Raw genomic sequence first — 23,050 nt, forward strand, 5'->3', positions numbered from 1 at the left:
TTAATATCACACCAACTCTGTGTCGTTTAATTATTTTTTTGTGTTAATCTCACAGCATGATCATTTTTTATTACTAGTTGGTATCAGAGTTGTTCTGAAATGATCAAAGTGAGCTGCTTCTGGACCTTGTAGTTCAAAACTTCCCACTAGTACTTAGACTACCTCAAGCTTAGGTACCACAAGTCAAATCCATTTGTTCTTCACTTCTGATCTTTGTCCTTTTCACATAAGGAAACCTCCATTTACTAAAAGTGTTATCTACGGATACCTGTGGATCATGTCAACTCTTTGTATTGACAGATAGATATATGCAGTTATTATGTATCAAAGCTAAATACATCTATTTGTGACTTGATTCTTTTTCATTTGTTTTCCTTGGCAACAGTTGATTGGCATGTTGCTGGCTTGCTGTCTGTCCCGGTTCATCACTGCCAATCAGTATGAGATGGTGTAAAGAGAAGGTAAGTGGCAAGTGGGGAGTATTGCATGTGGGTATTTTTCCCTTTGGTGCCCGTACTACCCTTCAAGTGGTCAGGAAGAGGGCCCAGCCACCCAACTACCTGGTGTTATACATGTATGGAAATCTCATCTCCTTGTGCTGGGGAGGAGACGGGGCGGGTGCTGAAAACGTGGGCATGCTTACTCTTCACCTTGGGCCTCTGGGTGCAGGCTGTTTGTGCTGGTGTATCACTAACATATTCTCTCTCTCTCAGTCTTTCAGAACTATGGAAAAGAGGCCTGTTTTTTAAAAGGAACTGCGCAATCTCTGAAAGACTTCCAAAGAACATTAGAGCACAGTACATAATAGCCCTCCCTGCTCCCCCCACCTGTTCCCTACCACCCCACCCCCTATGTGCAACTGACACACCTGCCCAGGCTATGCCCTGCCTTTCAGCCCACATCATGTGTAGTGTCCATCTTGTGAAGCCCTGTAATGCCACACAGTGTAGCCAGGCCCCCTGCAGCTAGTCATAGTGAACCCCGCCCTAAGGCCCTGTGAGTGCCAGCTCTCTCACATGTACTTGGTCCAACTGTAGGTGACTGGTTAGCACATCATCACTGGCCCCTTGTGGCCCTGCATGTAGTAGGGGAGGCTTCAGTCAGCCCCTCGCTGTGGTCCATGAATGCCATGCACCTTTCCGTAAATAAGCAGATGGTAGTTCTCTTTTCTTTTGGCTTAATCTGATTTGCTGTGGTTTTCCCTTTACTGGGATTCTTTCCTACCTTCTTTAGGCTGCCTAGGACATGTGGAGAGACACAGTGGGAGTTCTTCGTGAGGAGAAAATGGCATGTGGCATGCATGGTGGAAACTGGTGTTAACATTGGGTGACCTCCTTGCTCAGAATTGTTTCCACACGTGGTTTTGGAGAAACAGCTTAGTGTAGGATTTCCTCTCAGAGGAAACCTGTATAACCCTGTTACAAGGCTATGTTGTTACTCCCCTTGAAGGCACGGATGCTCCTTTTGATTTGCCCCAACTAATTTCTATCATTTTACTTTTTCTTGCTCTCTATTTTCTTTCCTTGCACTGACATTATAGACTTTGAGGACCTCATCAGATCAATTTAAAAGTGAGTGTAGAGGGGAAATGAAAGTCACAATATTTTTTAAAGATCTTAAAAAAATAATGCCTCTGTCTAGCATGCCAACAAGAATGCATTGATATTGTGAACATTTGTGATAATATGTATTAATAAATAGAGCAATTACAAATGGCTGTGTTCTGGTTCTTTCCTTTGACTGTGATTACAATCTTTAACACACCTTCCCATTCCATCCTGCTCTTCCCGGCATTGGGGGAAAGCCCCATTTTATAGATGGATAGCTATCCACGTGTATTCCACCTAACCAAAATTCTGGAGGGTTGGGCTTTTATCATGGGTATTTCAGAATCGTGAGTGGGCTATCATGAATAAGAGAGACTGTTGGGCCACAGAGTTAAAGCCTTTGTAGCACTTCGTGCCTCTGCAATTCTTGAAAGCAGTACAAAGATTTCATCAGAGTTTTTTAAGTCTGAATTCCATTTTAGAATAAAATGAATATCTGTCGCTTCTTTCATCATTTCTATAAACACATATTCTTTTCTCTTCACTTTCTCCTCCAGATCTGATTGAGTATGCATGATGTCAGGAACAATTCAATGTTCCAGTGCCCTAATCTGAATTAAAGTACGAAATGCTCACATTTGATTTAAATGCCATTTTAATAACAGGTACAATATGATGCATTAATTGTAATCATTGGGTTTTTTTTTCTTCCAGCAGCTTCTGCTGGCATGTGCCGGCACAACCAGCACCGATCATTGCTTTTTGATGAGTTGTCAAAAAGAGAAGTGTGAGTGAAAGCATAAATTTATTAATTAGCAAAGTAGTGGATCTGAAAAAGCTTCATCCCCCATAGGACAACCTGTAATTAGGGCAATAGTGGCTTTCCAGCTCGGTGCATTTGTGAGTCTGAACACTGCACATTATAAACCCTACAAGATGTACAAAGGCAGTGCCCCAGCATGCACTCACATGTCCCCTTTGGAAGGTCACTGTCTTAGAAACATGTGCCTCTCAAAATCTTTTCACTATTTCACTTTTAAGTTTGCAGTGTATATTAAAATGGGGCTTCTCTGTAAATTCTTAAATATATCTGAGCCCTTGGTTCACCCTCTTGAGGACTCGAGGTTTGTTTGGTCTTTTTTAGTGTATTTCGGTAATAAATCTCTCTAAATTGAATTCAGATCTCCGCATTCCATATTTTAATATGAAACATTTGGACGGAGGTTGCTTTTACTTCAAAATTTAAAGTAGCCACATTTTAACTCTGAATAGCCTGTATACAATGCATAGTCCTCCTTTGCGTAAAATGTAAAAGACCCAAATTTTAAAATCTTCCTTGAATCATTAGAAATAAAATGGCAGACAAGTTGCTAAATATATACCTCAAACTTATTATACGTAGTGGAAGCCAGTACACGAAATATTCTTAGCACTCCTGAAGTTTCCTATTCTCCATTAGCAACCACACCCCATTTCCCCACCTAGGAGTAGCCAATGCTCTGTACTCTATTGCCAAATGTTGGTTTTGTCTGTTTTTAAACTTCATGCAAATAGAATTGTATATATATATATGGGCTGTTTCATATACATTCTCTCATCTCCATTGCCATATAGGATTCCACTCCATAAATATGGCACAATTTGTCTGTTTTATTATTGCTGTGCACTGACCTTGTTTTCAGGTTTCGGATCATATGAATGGAACTGGAATGAATACTATGGGACATCCTTCTTTATGGCCATAAACACGTGTGTAGAATTACTTGAAAATAATATATATTCCAAGTCAGAAGGTACTGCTTAACATTTTTTTCTAAAATAAATGTAATAATTTCTAGTAGAAAGGCCACTTGGTCATTCCAGCCATTTAGACCCAAAATAATCACACAGAAACCATATTATTTAAATCACTGCTTGGCCCATTACCTCTAGTTTCTTATTGGCTAACTCTTACATCTTAATTTAATCCATTTCCGGTATTTTATATTTTACCACGAGGCTTGTGGCCTACCAGCAAGACTGCAGCATGTCTGTCTCTGGAGGTGGCTCCTTGGATTCTCTTTGACTCTGCCCTTCTTTCTCCCAGCATTCAGCTTAGTTTTCCCCACCTACCTAAGTTCTGTCTTATCAACAGGCCAAGGCATTTTTTTTTATTCACCAGTGGTATTCACAGCATACAGAAGGGAATCCCATATCAATGATTTATACTCCAACCAGAAGTACAAAAAGCTCTCTAATTCCATATCCTCCCTAGAACTTACTATTCTCGATGTATTATTTTAACCATCCAGTGAATATATAGTGGAATCTTACTTTAATTTTTCTTCTTCTTGTGACTAACAGTACTGACTACTTATTTTCTCCCCCACTGGCCATTTTGATATCCCCTTGGCAGGTGTTCAAGTAATTTTTGGTTGTCAACAATTCAGCAGTCTTTATCGATTTGTAATAATTCTTCATATATTCTAGATACAGGTCCTCTCTTGGATGTATGCGTGGCAAATCTCTTCTGTAGTGTGTGTAACATGTCTTCCTTTGGACTGCCTGTTCCCAAATAATGACATGGAAGCTTATTATCAAGTATGAAATCTTGGCCTTAGCTTAGACTTGTTTTCAACTAGCTCTTAAAACTTTATAATAAACTATACTGTTAGGGACATGCAAATTTAATGTCTCCTTGGTGACCTTGTTCCCTTTTCCCACTGACACTGATTTCTCTCGAATGTTCACTTTGTGTGAAATTACAGTTTGTCTAGTCATTTTCTTTTGACTAGTATTTACTAAAAGAATTGTTCTCTATGTCTCTCTTTTTAGTGTTTTTCTGTGTAGTTCAGATATGCTTCTCAGTGGCGTATGACTACATCTTTAGATCAGTCTGAGGCAGCCTTCATTGACAGCTGAGTCTAGTTACATGTTATTGTTGCTAACACATTTGATTTTATTTCTACCATGTTACTTTTTTATAACATTGTGTATCTTTTTCTTTGTCTTCTCTTGAATTGTGGTGTCATCCTATTTATTTTTTCAAAAAAATATGCATGATATATTTATAGTATAAGATAATTTACATTTCAGTGATCAACATTAATTTCTTAATGTGCATACTTGAAATTTAAAGTTAATCAGAATCTCCATCTTCCTCCAAAATGACACCAAGACTGTAGAGTAATTTGATCCCAATCAACTGTCAAAGGCATGCTTTTGTTGCCAGACAGTTTTTTTTCTACAATCACCTAAACTTAATCCTATTAGTGGCTTTAAAATTTAAATTTGCCGAAATGTGTATCAGTCTCCTTTTCTTCATTGCTTCTTACATCTCAGTCCTTTGGGTTTTCGGAATGTGTGTGTGTGTGTGATTAATTACTTTGAGAATGCTCGCTACTCTTGCAAAGGACCAGAGTGGTTCACAGCCATCCTTAATTCCAGTTCCAAGGATCCAATGCCATTGTCTGGCCTCTTCAGCCATCTTACACACACTTAAAAAAATAGGTAGATAGATGGCTAGACGGCTAAGTAGATAGATTAAAATATTTTTACATGAAGGAGATGGATCATTGTCTAAGTGGTTAAATACACATAACTGCTCTTAAGGAAGACCAGAGTTTGATTCTTAGGACCTACATAAATCAGCTTACAACCACCAATAACCGCAGCTCTGAGAAATCCAGTGCCTCTACTTTCCTGCATCAGTACACACACACACACACACACACACACACACACACACACACACAGTGCTCGCATCATTGAGAAAGTGTCCTCGTTTTAAAATCTAGTTTGACATGGGTGACTCCATTCTATTTTGGTTTCACCTTTTAATGCCTAATACAAAGAAGGGTTCAGTCCAAAACAGTGACCTGCTTTAGGTTTTATTTATCAATGTATATTGAATGAGGTTCAACATATTTTTATCCAGATCGTAAAGTTCTGCTTGTATAAGTAGCTCCATAATCCTTCAGGTTGTCATGTTACCAGGACCTATTATTTACATTAGTTTTAATGTATCATAGTCTTCTTTCAAGTTTCCTTAATTGTTTCTCATGCAATTTCCCTGACATTTGATGGAGAAATTTGAATAGTGTTCTTAAGAACAAAGACAGTCTAACACTGTCTTTATATCCCTACAATGACATTCAGAATTGATCACTTTTGGGGTTCTCAGATTCCTTTATGAATAATGAATGAATGCACTCCCAATCTTTAGCTGTGTGCCAGAAAAGTAACTTATGTGGATATATTTTCTTTGTTTCATTTCCTCCTTGAGTTTTATTTGTGGATTTAACTCTAGAATTCTGAATTTTGTAGTATTCCATTTTTGTGCCATGTCCTGTTTGCTAATTAATGAACCATATCTTTATCTCATGGGTATGCCTTTTCAATAAAGAGTTACATGTCTTGAGTAATAATGGTATGATCCCATCTGGATTTTTATGTAGATTTGGAGTGTATCCCTAGATATTACTTTTTCGGTTTTGTTTCTCGAGTGAAGAAATGTGGTAGGTTGTGCCCTCTAACAGAACCTGGTAAGAGTAAAATTGGCTAATGGATAAGAAGAAAAGGATCAAAGACTTGACAAATGAGCTAGTGATAGTGGTTCTCTGCAGAAAATAGCACTATGCAATATATGCACAGAAATTTTAGACTATATACTTTCCAAGGACTCATAAGATCTAATTTAAAATGATTATTTGAAGACGTCCTGAATTTAGACTGCGAGCCATGTGAAAAAAAAATGCATGCACCTTCAAGCAATGTTGATTCATTGTTGTGTATAGTATAGCTTGTGAAAGTGCTTGCTACTAGAATAGTTCAGAACTGTAGAGTTAAGTGAAAAAAATCTAATACAATCCCATCTGTGTGTACAACTGCATTAGGTGTCTATTGCTATTTTCAACTGATAAATGATGGGATATGCATCACTTATCAGTTTAAAATAGCAACTACTTATTATTATAGACTTGAGGGAATCACCGTCCCAAGATGGCTTAACTAGAGGTTTCTGGTCCTAGGGTTCTTTGATGAGTTAATAGTGAAGCCATTGATTGGGACTGTAACCTACTGTGAAAATTCGACTTGAGATGGTCACTCCAGCTTCTAAGTTCAGTCACTTGTTGACAGCCCCTGGTCCCTTGCCACATGTGATTCTCCACAGGGTATCCTTTTGACTAAAGAGTTGCTTTACCCCAGGATGAGTGATCAAAGCAAGAGTATCTGAGACAGAAGCCACAATTTTCTATCCTAATATCATTTCAGTAGTACCCAGTTGTTAGAAGTCTCTGAATAAATGTAGCTCATGAAAAAGGAAGAGGTTGATACACAGTTGGAGTTACTGGGAGGTTGGGATCACTGGGAATCATCCTTAGAGCCAACCTACACCAATTCTACGGGTTTGCTTCCCCTTGGGACTTGCTGAAAAACTCACATAGATCCTAGGTAATGGCAGCTAAACTAAGCAAGAAGCATGATTTGCACTAACTTTATACTCATGGATCTTAATGTTTTCTGTTTCTTTTATGTTGAGCCAAGCCTTTTTTAAATTATCTCATATAATCTCCCCAGGAATTATAAGTTCTGGTAAACAAATAAAATGCTACAAGTTCCCAAAAAATATCAAACTATCTTTCTCTTGTCTTCTTTTAATTTCTGGATATCTATCTATGTTCTCTTTTTTTAAAAAAAATATACATAGTAATGATCACAGTTCCATATTCCCACATATGTCATGATAAAAAAAATAACCCCCAAAAGAAATCATTGAAAGTAAATTATTTGGTATTTGATTTTATTCTTTCTTCTGTGAATTTTATTTATTAGGACTAGTCCTCTTACATGATTCAAATAAGCTTTGTGGTCATCTTCTCTGTAAGATCTTTATGGAAAGAGAACATTGGCAAGCTAGTAAATGATGTCAAAAGTACTCTTCAGACTAGTAAGGGTCATCTTTGAGTTGTAGGAATTTGTGAAGCTCATTGTATAGGTCTGAATGTATGGCAATGGGGGCACATTAAGGAAGAAAACCATTGTCTTCTTTAAACACTGAGTTCATGGTGGATCAAACTTGGGCCATCATCTCAATCCTCTCCTTCTGGGCAATTGTATCCATTCAGGTTGTTTCAATTACTATATAGATGGCAGTGTATTCCATTTTCACTTACCCAACTCACACTCTTCTTGGACACTACACATGTGTATAGTTTAGCTGACAACAGCTCCAATGCAGAAAAGAGCCTAGAAATCCGGAGTGCTGGTAGTGATGTGACTAACAGGCTCAAACCCAGGAGAGGTCCAGATCAGTGTGATTTGAACTAAAAGAAATGAGAATTTGGGCAGGTTCTCTTTATGTAATAATTCTGAACTCAAATGCTATGTGCTAACCACCACTTTCAGTGTTAGACTACAGTGCTGACAAGACAGATCAGGCCATTGTTTGTTGGGGGAGGCTGCTTGTTTGTTTCCCAGCCACCCAGACTCCTGAAATAATCACTCAGAAACTATCATTTAAATCACTTCTTGGCCAATAGCTTAAGCATATTTCTGGATAACTCTTACATTTTAAATTTACCCATTTCTATTATTTTATATTTTACCATGAGGTTTGTGACCTATTGGCAAGGTTCCAGCTGGCAGCTCGCATCTTTTCCCTCTGGCACCTACATGGCGTCTCACAGTGTTGCCTTCTTTCTCCCAGCATTCAGTTTAGTCTTCCCTGCCTAGCTCTGCTCTGCCCTATCACAGGGTAAGGCAGCTTCTTTATTCATTAACCAATAAAAGAAACACACAGACAGAAGGACTGCCTGTATCATCTATCCATATGGAATTTTTGTTTTAAGAGAAGATGGAAAAGAACTGGAGAGATGGCTCAGTGGTTAAGAGAACTGGCTGCTCTTTCAGAGGACCTGGGTTCAAGTCTCAGCACCCACATGGCAGCTCACAACTATCTGTAACTCCAGTTCCAGGGAATCTGACACCCTCACACAGACATACATGCAGGCCAAATACCAATGCACATAAATTTTTTAAAAGGTATTTGTTTTAAGAGAAGATGGCAAACAATGTTTTTCTCAATAAGACTAGTGATAGGGGGACTGGAGAGATGGCTCAGAGGTTAAGAGCATTGCCTGCCCTTCCAAAGGTCCTGAGTTCAATTCCCAGCAACCACATGGTGGCTTACAACCATCTGTAATGGGGTCTGGTGTCCTCTTCTGGCCTGCAGGCATACACGTAGACAGGATATTGTGTACATAATAAATAAATAAATAAATAAATAAATAAATAAATAAATATTTTTGAAAAGACTAGTGATAGACTTTAAAAATAAATGTAAATGGACTGGAGAGATGTCTCAGAGGTTAAGAGCACTGACTGCTCTTCCAGAGGACCTGAGTTCAACTCCCAGCAACCACATGGTAGCTATTAACCACCAATAATGAGATTTGGTGCCCTCTTCTGACATGCAGGTACATTTGCAGGCAGAATACTGTATACATAATAAATAAATCGTTAAAAAATAGTAAATGTAAATGAGTGACATTGGTGACCCCACTTTAGCAGTTGAACTTTCAGTTTCATTCAGGAACCTGGACATCCAAGCTCTGTAACCTCATCTAAGTTCACTTAAAAGTGGCCTAGAATCAGATGGTATATGCTTAAGGTTTGGGCGCAGGCACTGTGGCTGTGAGAGAATCCGAGTATTAAAGCTAGCCCTTTACAATAATATAAACAAAGCCAACAACTTCCCCAAATGTGGGCCCTGAACAATTTGCCAGAAAGACAGGACATCAGTATTTACATATCCTCTTACAGAAAAGAATGTGTTTATGCGAGAATATTAACTAAAGGGGTGTATTGTGATCCTGCTTGATTAGCTTAGTGCGCTAGCCCTGGTCCTTCGCCCTTGTCACCCACATCTGTCCTTTTTCATATACAAGGCTGTGTTGTAAGGGAGGATTTAAAGACAGGATGCCAATAGCCTTAAGAAAAGGTGTTTTTTCCAAACCACTGTGCTAGATTACCATACTAATGAGAGGATTCAGAGCTACACAAAGGTGATCTTGATCCGCACTGTGTGCAGTGTGTGCAGTGTGTGCAGTGTGCGTGTGACCTGAGAGCCTGGTTAGAAGAGCAGAATTTCAAGGCCCACTCAGGACCAGCATCTATATTTTCTGGCAAGACCTTACAGGATTCATATTCCCACAAAGTTGAGAAGTACTTCTTTAGGACTTAGACCACTGTTTTCCCAATTTAGCTGTAATTCTGAATGACCTGAGAGTCGAGTAATTGGCGAGGCATGGTTTTGTTTTTGTTTTGTTTTGTTTGTTTGTTTGCTTGGCTCTCCAGAGAATTCTGATGTGCGTCCAAGTTTGTGGACACTGATTTAGACCACAAATTGAGCCCTAATGTGATTGGTGTCTAAAAATGTGGGCTGTGTGGCTACCCAAAGAAGCAGATTTATAGTGTGAGTCTATCAGCTACAACTCTCTACCAGTAAAGCAAAATAAGAGCCCCTCGCCCAACCCCATTCTTTCACGTGAAAGCTGGTAAGTAATGGAGAATGGCTATTCTGGTAACTGGGTGGGACAAGTGTCAAGGGCATTGAGAATTCCTTTCCAGCAGATGGAATCATTTATCAGCTGGATTCGACAGCAGCGATATCTCATTTATATGCAGTGATTTTTTTCCCCCTCTTCGCTAGGGATTAACTCCACAGAAACACTCAGAAAAACTAGCCTGCCTGCTCCTCACCCTATTCAGTTTAAATTTATTTTATGTAATTGTATGCAATAATTTATCTGTGAAATTCCTAGAGGGAAACAAGCCACATGGGTAGCTCCAACTGCTGAAGACAGTAAATAGAAAGGTCTTATGCATTCATTCAACCATAAAGCAAACTGCAGAGGATTGGTGGACAAGGGAAAGTAGTTTCTAACCATTCATAAAAGGATACCTTGGGATCTGAGCACCCTTCTTCCATCTCTGTCCGTCTCCCAGAAATGTGATTTGAACACTTAAATCTATATGAGTACTTCCAGGTTTTTAAATGAATATCAAATCATGGAAACATGCAAGCTATACACTACTTTAAGAATTCTAATATATTAAATTCCCCATGGTCCTAAAGCTACATTAACTGAGACATTGTTAGAAGGAGGCGTGCGTGAAGTGAAGTTTTAGCTTGATGCTCAGAAGGCAGGTAGCAGTGAGCTTTTCATTATGATTCAAGCATGCACACTTGTAATAGCAAGTGAAAACTGGTATTCTGAGAGCCAATGTTCTTTATGTTACACATATGATAGTACTAACACCTCTGAGTCCTGTGCTCTTCCAAACTGAATGTCCATGGTAGATGAAAATGCCAAAATGTGCTTATACTGCAACTATGGGATTCATAATTCAGATATGTGTTCCATTTTTATACAAGTTTACCATGGAAATACCCACTACTAGTCTACCACTACACATGGGATCCATAAGTAAATGTAGCATAGATGATCCACTGGAAATAGGTTATTACAAGTAATTTCATCTCCACCCACTTTCTCCACAATCTTAGCATTCATTCTCACGTCTGTGACTCTCGTCTAGAGGCAGGTGCTGGGACTTTTCATAAGCTGGAGACCAAAAGTCTCAACCCCGACACTTGTCTCTCAAGTAACATGTATTCTATGAGAATGTTTTTAATGAAGGTGTTTTAAATGGGCTTGGAGAGATTGCTCACTGGTTAAGAAGGCGTTCTATTCTTTCTGAGGACCCAAATTTGGTTCCCAGCAGCCAGTGTGTGTGTCTCACAATAATCTTTAACTCCTTCTCCAGGGGATCCAATTCCCAATTCCCTTGCCTAACTTCCGTGGGTGAACACGTGTGTGTGTGTGTGTGTGTGTGTGTGTGTGTGTGTGTGTGTCACACAGCACAATTAAAACAATCTTTTAAAAATAAAAATAAAACAAGAATTTATAAAAATAATTTTAGTTTCCCCAGTAACCTTTGTTTTACTTAATCCCTTCTAGACAATGTATATAGCATAGAAATCTTCTATGAACTAGTGAACTGAATGGAAGATTTTTCATTTTTTGTCTTCTTGATTCTAGTGCCTCTTTATATCTTCACTGTTTCAAGGAATCTATGCTTTCAAATGATCAAACATGGTGGTGGGGAGAAGGGGAGATGGAAACACCATTTTTTGTATCACTGAAAAGAAAATTATGCATGTTAATTATCAAAATTTGTATTGTGTAAGCATTGCTTACTGATTTTTCATATATTCCTTTCCTGATACTGAATGACAGAATTGGAAAGAGGAAGCAAATGGCTCTGGTGTATAAAGCACTTGCCATGCAAGCATGAGGACCAGAGTTTAGATCCCTAGCATCCATATAAAAAGATGAGTGGCATCTTTTTTTATAGCATGGAGGCCTGCCTGTAATCTCAGTGCCCCAGAGAGGTGGAGGCAGAATTTCTGAGGCAAGCTGGCTAGGTAGACAAGTCAAATCCACGAGCTTCAGGTTCAGTGAAAGATCCTGTCTCAGTCAAGAGTGATGGAGGATAACACCTGACATGAATCTCTGGCTTTCACATATACATGCATGTGAACCCACACAAATGTGCACCCACATTCTTGTGAACACATGCAAAAAATTAAGAAGTTTTGGGTGATAAGCAGGGGTGAGGAGAGATGCATCAGAGGTAGGGAACCTGACCACTGAGGCAGACAGATAAAAAGTTAGGCTCTTTGTATCCTTGTTCATATTTTAACATTAAAAATAAATTGCAAAATGTTTTTTGGACAATTTAATATACCAAATGTCCTAGCCTAGGTTGTGGTCAATATGGGTAAAAAGAAAAATAAAGCCAAAGCTAGCAAAGTTCATCAGAAAGAGTCAGCTGTTTTTGGAATCAAAGCAGTTAATCAATGAGAAAGGAGTTTGAAAACCCCCACCATATAGAATATTATGGACTGTGTTCCAGGTCACCATTACCATTTCCTCATGAGTTTTAGGTTAATTGCAGTTCTACTAGCAACCTGGAGGATGTAATTGTGCAAGTGAACCATTTTGTAGACTATTCCAGATGCCAAAATGTTTCTCTGAGGCAATAATCCACTGAAGCCTGATTTCCGGCCCACAGTTGAAATACAGAAGTGGAGTCTGAGCTGTCAGCCCAAGACTCAGCAATTTGTTTCCAGTCTAGCATCAATTCCACTTTTGTACTGGTGTCCTAAAAACAAACAAACAAACAAACAAACAAAAATGATTCTTCAACCAGGAAAGCCCAAATGTGGCTCCATAGTCCTTTCTCCTAAGCCCATCCACACTCTATTTCTTACATTGAAGCCATCACACTGCTGGTAGAAGAGACTACCAAAAAGTACACTGGGAAGAAGAAGGGAGGCAATGGAAGCACTTAAGGTACATGATTGCTTCCCAGAGAGTCCTGAAATCTAGGGGAAAGATAATTCCCTAGGGTGTGGGATAATTGTCTGTATTCTGTCAATCATGTTTTAAATAAACGCTGATTGGCCAGGCAGGAAGTATAGGCGGGTCAACCAGACAGGAAGTAGAGGCGGGGAGATGAGAACAGGAGTATTCTGGGGAGAAGGAAGTGCTTCCCCCATTCCAGCCCAGACCACCGAGAAGCAAGATGTAATCTGCCCAGTTTAGAAAGGTACCGAGCATGTGGCTAACATAGATAAGAATAATGGGTTAATATAAGTGACAAGAGCTAATAAGAAGACTGAGCAAATGGGCCAGTCAGTTTATAATTAATGCAGACTCTCTGTGTGATTTTCTTTGGGGCTTGCCAGCTGTGGGGTACCGGGTGGGACAGAAACCCCAACAAGCAGGCCCCTCATTACTGCAAGCCAGCCCTCATGTTACAGGAAAGAACATTTAAAGTTCAAAATAGCTACATATGAAAATTAACCAAGATAAGCAAGAGAGTGTTGTAAATTTTACACAGATGAGCAGTCTAGCCACAGCAACGATATTAATCCGAATTCAGTACTGTCTTCTGACCAGTGCTTGATGAATAAATGTGGGACACACTCTGAAATAGAATCAGCAGCTGGAGACCCAGCCCTGAGTGCTTCGTGTTTTCAGATAGGAAAACAATTGTAATCAGGAGGCCAAAGTTCCTCGGGTCCCACAACTTATGACAAGGTGGTCTCCCTACAGAGAGTAGATAATCATGCTGATGAGCATGTATGTTTGGCTTGCTGTTTCTCTATATCTGGTTTAGCTGAAGAAAATCGAGCATTTCCATTTTCCCTGCTGATTATGAAATAGTTTTGTTCGCTGGCATATTTTGAAGATCTTCTGTCATCTATCCCATTCATGTGAAAACAAAAAACAGAAATTCATTTTAAAACCTCCAAGGCTGTTTGGGGGCTATAAGGAATTAGCATAGTTGTGGGGGACACTACACAGGCCCAAATATAACCTTGAAAATTGTAAAATATTCAACATGTATTTTTACTAAAGTTTTGTGGCAAGGATAATCATAGCAGCTTCCTTTACAATAGGTTCACACTAGAATCAACTCAAGTGTCCATTAACGGAAAAATGGATATTGAAACTATACTATATGAATTAAATTCTAAACAACATTAACAAAAAACAAACCTTCACACAATGATATTAATGAATATCTTAGACAAAATATAAAGTGAAAGACTATACAAAAGAGGATGTTATTCTACTAATATGAAATTCAAGAGCAGATAAAACTACGCAATGCTCAGAAGTCGCAAGAGTGGTTACAGAGAGCCAGAAAAAAATTAGAACTGCCTATGATCCAGCAATCCCACTTCTGAGTATATATCCAGAGGAAATGAAATATGTATCTCAGACAGACATCTAGACTTTCATGCTCATTGCAGTACTATCCATAAAACCAAGATATGGAAACCACATATGTGTCCATCAACAAATGGATGGATAAGAAAATATGTGTGTATTGGAATATTAAATCTTTGTAAAGAAAGAAATCCTAACGTTTGATAACACAGATGAACCTGGAAGGCATGCTAAGCGAAAAAAGCCAGACATCACATGACAACTCCTGATTGCATGATTTTACTTTACAGATAGAGTTTTACAAAAGACAAATTCTGTGGAAACAGAACAGAGTGATAGGAGGCAGGGATTAGGGGTTTTCTTGTTAGAACAAGCTCAGTTTCAATACGTTCTGGATTGAATGTACAGCGTGGCGATTATAATTGTTAATGTATACTTCAAATATGCTAAGATGGTGGATCTTAATGTTCTTATCACATACACAAAAGTAGCTGAAGGGCTGGAAATGATAACTACCTTGATTGTGGTAATCATTTCACAATGTATGCATATATAAAAGAGCATACGGTATACCTCAAATATATAAACTTTATTGACAATTATATATCATTAAGTGAGACATGGGGAGGAAGGGTTTTTAAAATCTTATCTTGAGAACCACTACTTCCCAAATTAACTCCCCAGAATTATCCCTGATTCAGTTATCGCTAATGTCTAATTTTTAGACCCCTCTGCTGCAGTATTGGGAAAATGCCTCATTCTGCTCTCAGGCCAAAACATACCTATGCGAGAATCTAGGGTCTTGATTACTCACAAGCAAGGAGTGAAGTAACACTAAAAAGGAGGTTGGATTACATGTCAGTCAGCAGGTCACAATGTGTCTGAACTGTCATTACTGCACACTAACATTCTTATGGTTAGCGAGGGGAGCTATGGCACCTTCTCACCAGGACGTGGCCAGAAACGAGCTGAGGGAAACACGAGTCTCAGCTTACGCCAGAGAGTTTTCTGAGGCTCTTTTAAGTGTTTTACACTTCTAGTTCTTTATCTACAAAATGAATGTGGAAATAGATGGTTCTAAACACCCGGAACTAATGACTGACTACTCGAGTTCTTTGAGAATTCTTTGTTTTCTTTGTTCCTAAGACAAGTGGGAACCAAACGAGGCCTCCTTGACCAGAAAGTGAACACAATACAGACTGAGCCTTCATTTATACAGGTTTTCAAAACCACCATTTATACAATCTTTCATAGCCACGCAATTATAGGCAGGGTTCCCAGTGAAGCGCCTCTCTACAGGGAAAGACATCTTTGGAGTGTTTTCTTTTTCCATGAATTCCTGTCTGATAGGGAAGCACACAGTGTAAAATCATTAATTAAAATACTACATCACTTATAAAACACAAGACTCAGAATAAAAGCAGCACAAAGGAAATAGGACAATGTAATAGGAAGAATTAGGAAAAAGATTTCTTCTACTTTAAAAGAACTATAGAAAAGAAATGATCGATTTCAACAAGATGATTTGCCCCTCATACCTGAAACAATGGCAGCCCTTGCCCGCTCCAGCTGCATGAAACAACGTTGTTCGAGACTTTGAAATCAAGTGATGAGGAACAGAAATACATTAGGTAACGTTACTTTATCTGCCATTTTTAATAGGAACAGAAATTCCAGAATCAGGAATCAGAGGAGATGAACCTTTTGATATCCTCAGCTTTACTTTCTTGAGAGTTTTGATGGCATCATGTTGGAAGAAGGAACTCTCTGAGGTCAAGACCCTGAATTGAACAGACAGTTCATGATTCCAGGCGACCAAAGCAGCTAGAGTTCCCCAGACAGAGTAGCTAGTCTTTTCATCTCCTTATCTATAACTTATTTAAGAAAACTTCATGTGACCTATGGCACCTATACTTCTCTTGCATATATACAAGAGTAGAATACGCATATACATATGGTACGCATGTACAATAAATGAACCTATCTGAAGGGTATAAATTGATAAGTTGTGATAGGTATATATGCACTTGAAGCCATCACAGTCATGAATAAACAAATCTTCTCAAAAAAAAAAAAAACAACCAAAGGCATCTTCTATAGAGATAGGAAATCTGATGAAATCCCAAAAGTTGTGAACTAATAAATGAGTTGCCAATGCGTAATCTGAAATTAAAATCTTAAAAATGTCTCTTAAAATTAAATTTTTCCTCCACCCCACCAGTAGACTAGAGCTGACCTTGTTGGCAGTGGTGCATATCAGCTGGCCCTCAGGGGCGAGAGAACAGCAGCACTGACCCAGTCCCGTCCCCTCCCCCATATGCCACCCTTTCAGCAAGAAAGGGAGAGGGAAGGAGGGAGGGAGGGAGGGAGAGAGGGAGAGAGGGAGAGAGAGAGAGAGAGAGAGAGAGAGAGAGAGAGAGAGAGAGAGAGAGAGAGAGAGAGAGAGAGAACGCACCACTATGCACCTTGCCTGGGCAAGACAATGGAATTGGTCCTGGTTGTGTGAGTGTGGCGATCGCCACCGCAGAGCAGAAGCAGAACTAGCTCTGCTCGGGGCTGGGGAGCTCACCTGGGTAGAGACTATTGGAGAGAGCTGGCAGGCTAACCAACCCAGCTATTCACCTCCCCCCACACACATCTACTTCATCTATGAACTGTTGGAGCATGTGAAGAGGACAGACCTACAGATCCAAAGCTTCAGGATCCCCACAGGACGATAAAAGGATATGGAAGAGAAGCCCCAGTGAGAGTCCATTTTTTGTTTGCTTGGGTTTTTGTTGTTGTTTTATTTGTTTTGGTTGGTTTGGGGGTTTTCTTTTCAATTTTGGGTGGGAAGGTTGCAAGAACAGAGGGAGGGTGTGAGGGGATGGGGAGAGGTGTGGGCTCAGAATGCATGATTGTGAAATCTTCAAAGAATCAATAAAAGTAGAAAAAATATTCAAAAAATAAATAAAATTAAATTCTTAATGATAAAATTGACAAAAGATTACAAAACTTATAAGTTGAAAACTAAAAAATCATTGCTGACAAATTATGGAAGATATATATATATATATATATATATATATATATACCATTTTAATTGTTCAGAAAACTCCAAAGTGATGTCAGTTCCTATAAATTAACAAATTCAATATAGTCTCAATAAAAACTCTGGAAGGCTTATTATCTTAGTAAAAATTTATGCTTGACATTAAAACTCCATATGGAAATATGAAAGACTCAGAATAGCCAAAATAATTCTAACAAAATTGAAGAGATTTGGAAGTCTAAATAATAGAGTAACACAGATGTCATATGGCTGCCTTTTCAAAGGTTCCAAAGCAAAGAGGCAAATAACAGCCTTTTTATCGAACAGTGTGGAAAGGTTTGAGTGGCTGCACGCACAAAGAACTTGTAGTCACACTTGCGTAAACAATTAATTATACATTTACTATAAAACCCAAAACTATAGTAGCTCTGTGGGGAGCCGAGGAAGTCTTGAGTGATGTGTAAGGAATTGATAAAGTCCTAAGTGAATATCTATTATTGACAAGGACCAATAGACCTCGGATCCATGGGAACTGGAAAAGCTTTCCTACCTATGAGGCTCAGGGGCATAGCAAAGCCTTTCTCTGGTCCAAATTCAACTGTTTACAAATGATGAGGCCAGGCGGTGGTGGCGCACGCCTTTAAGCCCAGCACTTGGGAGGCAGAGGCAGGCAGATCTCTGTGAGTTCAAGGCCAGCCTGGTCTACAACAGGGGCAGGCTCCAAAGCTACAGAGAAACCCTGTCTCAAAAAACCAAAACTCAACCACCAACAACAACAAAAATACAAATGATGGACAAGTGTGTACAAATCATAGCCTCCTCCTCGTGTGTGACTGCAACCTAAGATGACTTTCCTACAGAGGTCTCCTACAAGACTAGCCAACTCCTTCTCATGCTGTACATGATAAATGCCCCAGATTTTGGTTCTTGCGTAGTTGGTGCTGATCTATCAGAGTGAACACAGCCCTCCTGCTCCCTGCTGTATGTATGTCTGTCCTTTTTCCATTGCTCCTTCTTCCTAGTCAAATTTCCAGGACCAAGCCATGCTGGGTGTGGCAAAATTCTAGAAAAATAAAGGATTATATGTCACACAAAAATTTCTTAGATAAAACACCAATAAAGAAGTGAAAAGATAAACTACAGGTTGGAATAAAGTCTTTGCAAATCATGTAAAATAAATGGCGTGTTATTGAATACATTTTAAAATGTCACAAAACCAAATAAGAAATCAATCCTAGTAACATAGGCGAAATAGTTGAACAGATATTTCCCTAAAGAAGACACAAAGATGCTACATAAGTGCATACAACTATGATTGACAACTTTAGTCATTAGGAAAATGGAAATTTAAATCATAATTGTATAAATCAATACCTAATAGTGTAGTTTGCCTTTCTCTGTCTCACCAGCCAGCTCACAATCATAACACAGAGACTTCTTATTAATTATGAAAGATCAGCCAATAGCTTAGACTTCTTCCTAACTAGCTCTTATTACTTCAATTAATCCATATTTTTATTAACCTAGTTCTACCATGTGGCTTTGACCTCTTTTATTTTGTGTTTCTGACTCATTCTGCAACTGTGTGGCTTCTCTGTCCTTCTTCCCAGAGTTCTTTCTGCCTTGACAATCCTTCCTAGCTATTGGCAGTTTATCTTTTTATTAAACCAATCATGGTGGCTTATGTTCACGCAGTGTAAAGGAATATTCCACAACATAATACTTAACTATGTAAAACATAATTACCTATGTATTTATGACAACAACCCAAATTGACTTGATTTACTATATAATGCTGATTACCATACCCACAATATCATAGGTAGAATTGTCTGTCAGCAGGTAAATGGGTGAACAAATTATAGAATAATTTATACAGTGGACAATAAAAATGGGATGGTGAACTAATACAGAAAGGAACATGGGTTACTATCATAATATCAAGTGAAAGAAGCCAGCCAAAAGAAGAGTATGTATTTTATGATTCCATTTATATAAAACTATGGAAAGTCCAAATCCCCTCAGTGATGAAAGTCAGATTAAAGGTTTTCTGAGGGCAGTGCTGGTGATAAAGAGTGATGAAAGCGAATGAGGAGATTGGGGAGGAGACATGATAGATGTGTTCATGACCATGATTCTGATGGTTTCCGGTGTATGTATTTAATACATCATCATTTCCCAATTTCTATGTTATGGTGGATTCATTTGTTGTATGTCAAATATGTCTATGTATATTCTACTCAAGAGAAATGAAACCATCTCTTCTCCAAACTTAAAGGGTCACCACAGCAGTTTTCATAATACCCAAAATGTTGAAATAACTTACATGTCCATCCACTGAAAAGTGAATCAAATGTCCATAGAATATTTTCCCAGCCACTGGAAGAAGTGAAATACTGGTACATGCTCTAACATGGATGAACCTTGAAGCATCCTGCTTTAAGTAAAGGATGGCAGACTCAGAAAGGTAAGTACTGTATAATTCTACTTGTTTCTAAATAATAATATAAACTCAGAAAGTAGAAGTTTTGCCTCGATTGAGTGCGTGGTGGTGAACACGGGAGAGAAATGAAGAACGCCGGCTGCAGAGCGTGGGGTTTCTTCACGAGATTATCAACGTGGTCTACAGTTAGTTGTTTCAAAAGTTCTCCAACTTTAAGAAATTACTAAAATCATGAATTATAGTCTTTATATAGTTTATAACATAGAACTATAAAGTAAAACTATTATAAAATAGTGTGTCAACTATTTCAATAATAACAAATAGTAATATTAATTATTTTAAAGAAAATCTTTTGTCACTGAATTCTCCTGAGTCTTCCCCTAAAAGTGATTGGTTTTTAGAAAGTAAATGAACCAAGCGGTAGTTTCATATGCCTTTAATCCTAGCACTCAGGAGGCAGAGGCAAATGGATCTTTGTGAGTTCAAGGCAGTCTGGTCTACAGAGTGAGTTTCAGGACAGCCAGGGCTACATGGAAAAACCATGTTTCGAATAACCAGAAGAAGAAGCAGAAAGAGGAAGAGGAAGAAAGGAAGGAAGGAAGGAAGAAAGGAAGGAAGGAAGGAAGGAAGGAAGGAAGGAAGGAAGGAAGGGGAGAAAGTATATAAAACTCTTGTGCATACTGAGTAAGAATTCTATCTCCACGGTACTGCCACGTTTTCCTCAGTTTATTGGAATATTATGTGACGGGTGTAGAATTTCTTACATTCTGAGCACACCTGCTGACTCTGCATGATCATTTCTGCATGGAAATACATTGAAAATTATTTCTACAAACAGTTGTATGTTTGTCCTGGCTGCATGGCTGCACGCTTCAGTCAATGAAGAAAGTAAATTCCTTTCTTTGAAACCCTTTCATTAGTGTAAAAGACATATAGGAATTACTTTTTTTTCAAGACAGGGTTTCTCTGTAGCTTTGGGGCCTGTCCTAGAACTAGCTCTTGTAGACCAGGCTGGCCTCGAACTCACAGAGATCCGCCTGCCTCTGCCTCCCGAGTGCTGGGATTAAAGGCGTGCACCACCACCGCCTGGCTTACTTTTAAAAAAAATTAAAAACATGTTTTGACAAAATTTCACCACCCACAATACCTAAAACTTTTACCAAGGTCAAGAACAGAATAATTACAGTTTCCCAGAAACTCCCAGATTTTCAGAACAAAATGCTTTTTTTTCTATTGTTGGTAAAACTACACACATACACACACACACACACACACACACACACACACACACACACATATATATATATATATATATATATATATATATATATATATATACCACCTTAGCCATTATTAGTGTAAGCTTAGCAGTGTTGCGTATAACCACATCATCTTGGGGACCTGAAATTCCAAACCCATTAACCAATTCCCTCCCTCCCCTCCCTGGAAGCCCTGTGAAGCATCACTCCACTGTCTATAAGAATTTGATTAGAGATCTTGTGTAAGTCCAATCATGTAGCACTGTGTCTTGTGGCTTATTTCACTTAGTGTAATTCCCTTCAGGAGGTTTATCTGTATTGTCACAGACACATGGCTTCTTTTGTGTTAAATATAAATGATATTCCACATTGTGTGCTTCACTTGGTTTGATACGTTTTGTTTGTCCAGGGACCTCCTACCTGTTTTTGTTTTGGGTTTTTTTGGTGTGTGTGTGGGGGGGGTGGCGGTTGAAACAGGGTTTCTCTGTGTTGCTTTGGAGCCTTTTCTGGAACTAGCTCTTATAGACCAGGCAGATGCACCTGCTTCTGCCTCCCGAGTGCTGGGATTAAAGGCGTGCACCACCACGGCCCGGCCTCTACCTGTTGACTATAGTGAATAACACTGCTATGAATAGAAGCATTCTTCTACTATTAACAATAGCAAAAATTGTTGGTCCTAATATCTGCTAGGGTTTTCAAGGATTTATAAATCTCATTTACTCTTCACAACAAGGATAAGAATTAGGGAGTGTTTTTCTTCCCATTTTACAGATTAATAAACCAAGTAATGGACCACTTTCCATAAGGTTACACCAGTAGAGCTGGTCCCACTGAATCAGTGGGAACAGCCAGGGATGGACTCTTACCCAGAACGCACTACTTCCTCATCTTTATTTTCTAGAAAGGGTCTCCTATGAAGCATTGTTCATGAATGCAATCACAAATGTTCAGGTTACCCCATTACAGTTCCCTTTAATTAAAAACATGAGTATTTCCTCTTAAGGCCCGAAATTTCACTCAATTTTGACTCATTTACAAACTGCAATACCATAAAGCGTGTTTATTAAACACTCAGCTTTCAAAACCTCCTTTTCTTATTTTGGACAAGCATTTCAGATACTCTGTACATTGGATAGAAGAAATCGAAATTAGCTTCATGTACTCAATTCTATAAAAAGTTATTAGCAATTAGTACAGACTTAAGGGGGAGGGGAGTAATTAGCCTTCCTGCTCTGAAAATTAATGGGTCCCTTTCATTATACCCCTAAGGGGTATTTCACCCAATAACATTCCATTTCAGATTAATGTAAAACAAAATGTACATCATTTGAGAATGCTAGTTACATAACGATTACAAATCACAAATCTCGCCAAGATTAACCGAGAAGAGAGATCAAGCCGCATAACACACCATTAATAATTCTAGACAGGATGAAAGTAATGAAACCAGTGTGTCAATCATTTCTTCAGAATCAAGAAACCAGAATATGTTTTTGAAAGCGTGGCCAGGCCGTGTAAAGTAAGAGGTGAAATAGTTCTCTTTAGGTTAAGCTAAGCTTTTAGGAGTGAGTCGGTATGGGGGCGATAGCCAAATAAATGAAATGTACTCCATCAATTCCAAGAAAACATTCAAAGCAGCTCAAGTTACATATCAAGCGCTCCAAATGAACCACTAGGGGGCAGAAACAAACAAGCTGGCTACCAGGTTCCTCAAATCCTTTTGTCACCCGTGGCTTCAAACTGCTGTAATTGCCCCCATAGAATTCGAATAGACTTTGTGTCTTATTTTTCTGTAAAACACCAAGATCCAGCTGGGGAGATAATGGTTCAGTGAGCAAAATGCTTAGTGTGCAAACACGAGTTCAAATCTCTAGCACTCATGTAAATTTGGACATGATGGAGCACATCTACAATTCTTAGTACTGCTTCACGGATATAGGAAGCAAAGACAGGAGGATGTCCAGAAGTTTGCAGACCAGCTA

General features: G+C 38.8%; 1 protein-coding gene across 1 annotated transcript in view; it reads left to right on the forward strand.

Annotated features, from left to right (window-relative positions):
• Nucleotides 1–1,713, forward strand: part of Tspan7 (tetraspanin 7) — a 103,902-nt gene extending 102,189 nt beyond the window's left edge. Inside the window, exons 7-8 of the mRNA XM_038317451.2 lie at nucleotides 386–461; nucleotides 714–1,713. Coding sequence (XP_038173379.1) covers nucleotides 386–454 — 69 coding nt within the window. The 3' untranslated portion in view covers nucleotides 455–461; nucleotides 714–1,713. The remainder of the gene's footprint in view (nucleotides 1–385; nucleotides 462–713) is intronic.
• Nucleotides 1,714–23,050: the final 21,337 nt, after the last annotated feature.

The sequence above is a fragment of the Arvicola amphibius genome, chromosome X (genome assembly GCF_903992535.2).
Source record: "Arvicola amphibius chromosome X, mArvAmp1.2, whole genome shotgun sequence".
In the NCBI taxonomy this organism is placed as follows: Eukaryota; Metazoa; Chordata; class Mammalia; order Rodentia; family Cricetidae; genus Arvicola; species Arvicola amphibius.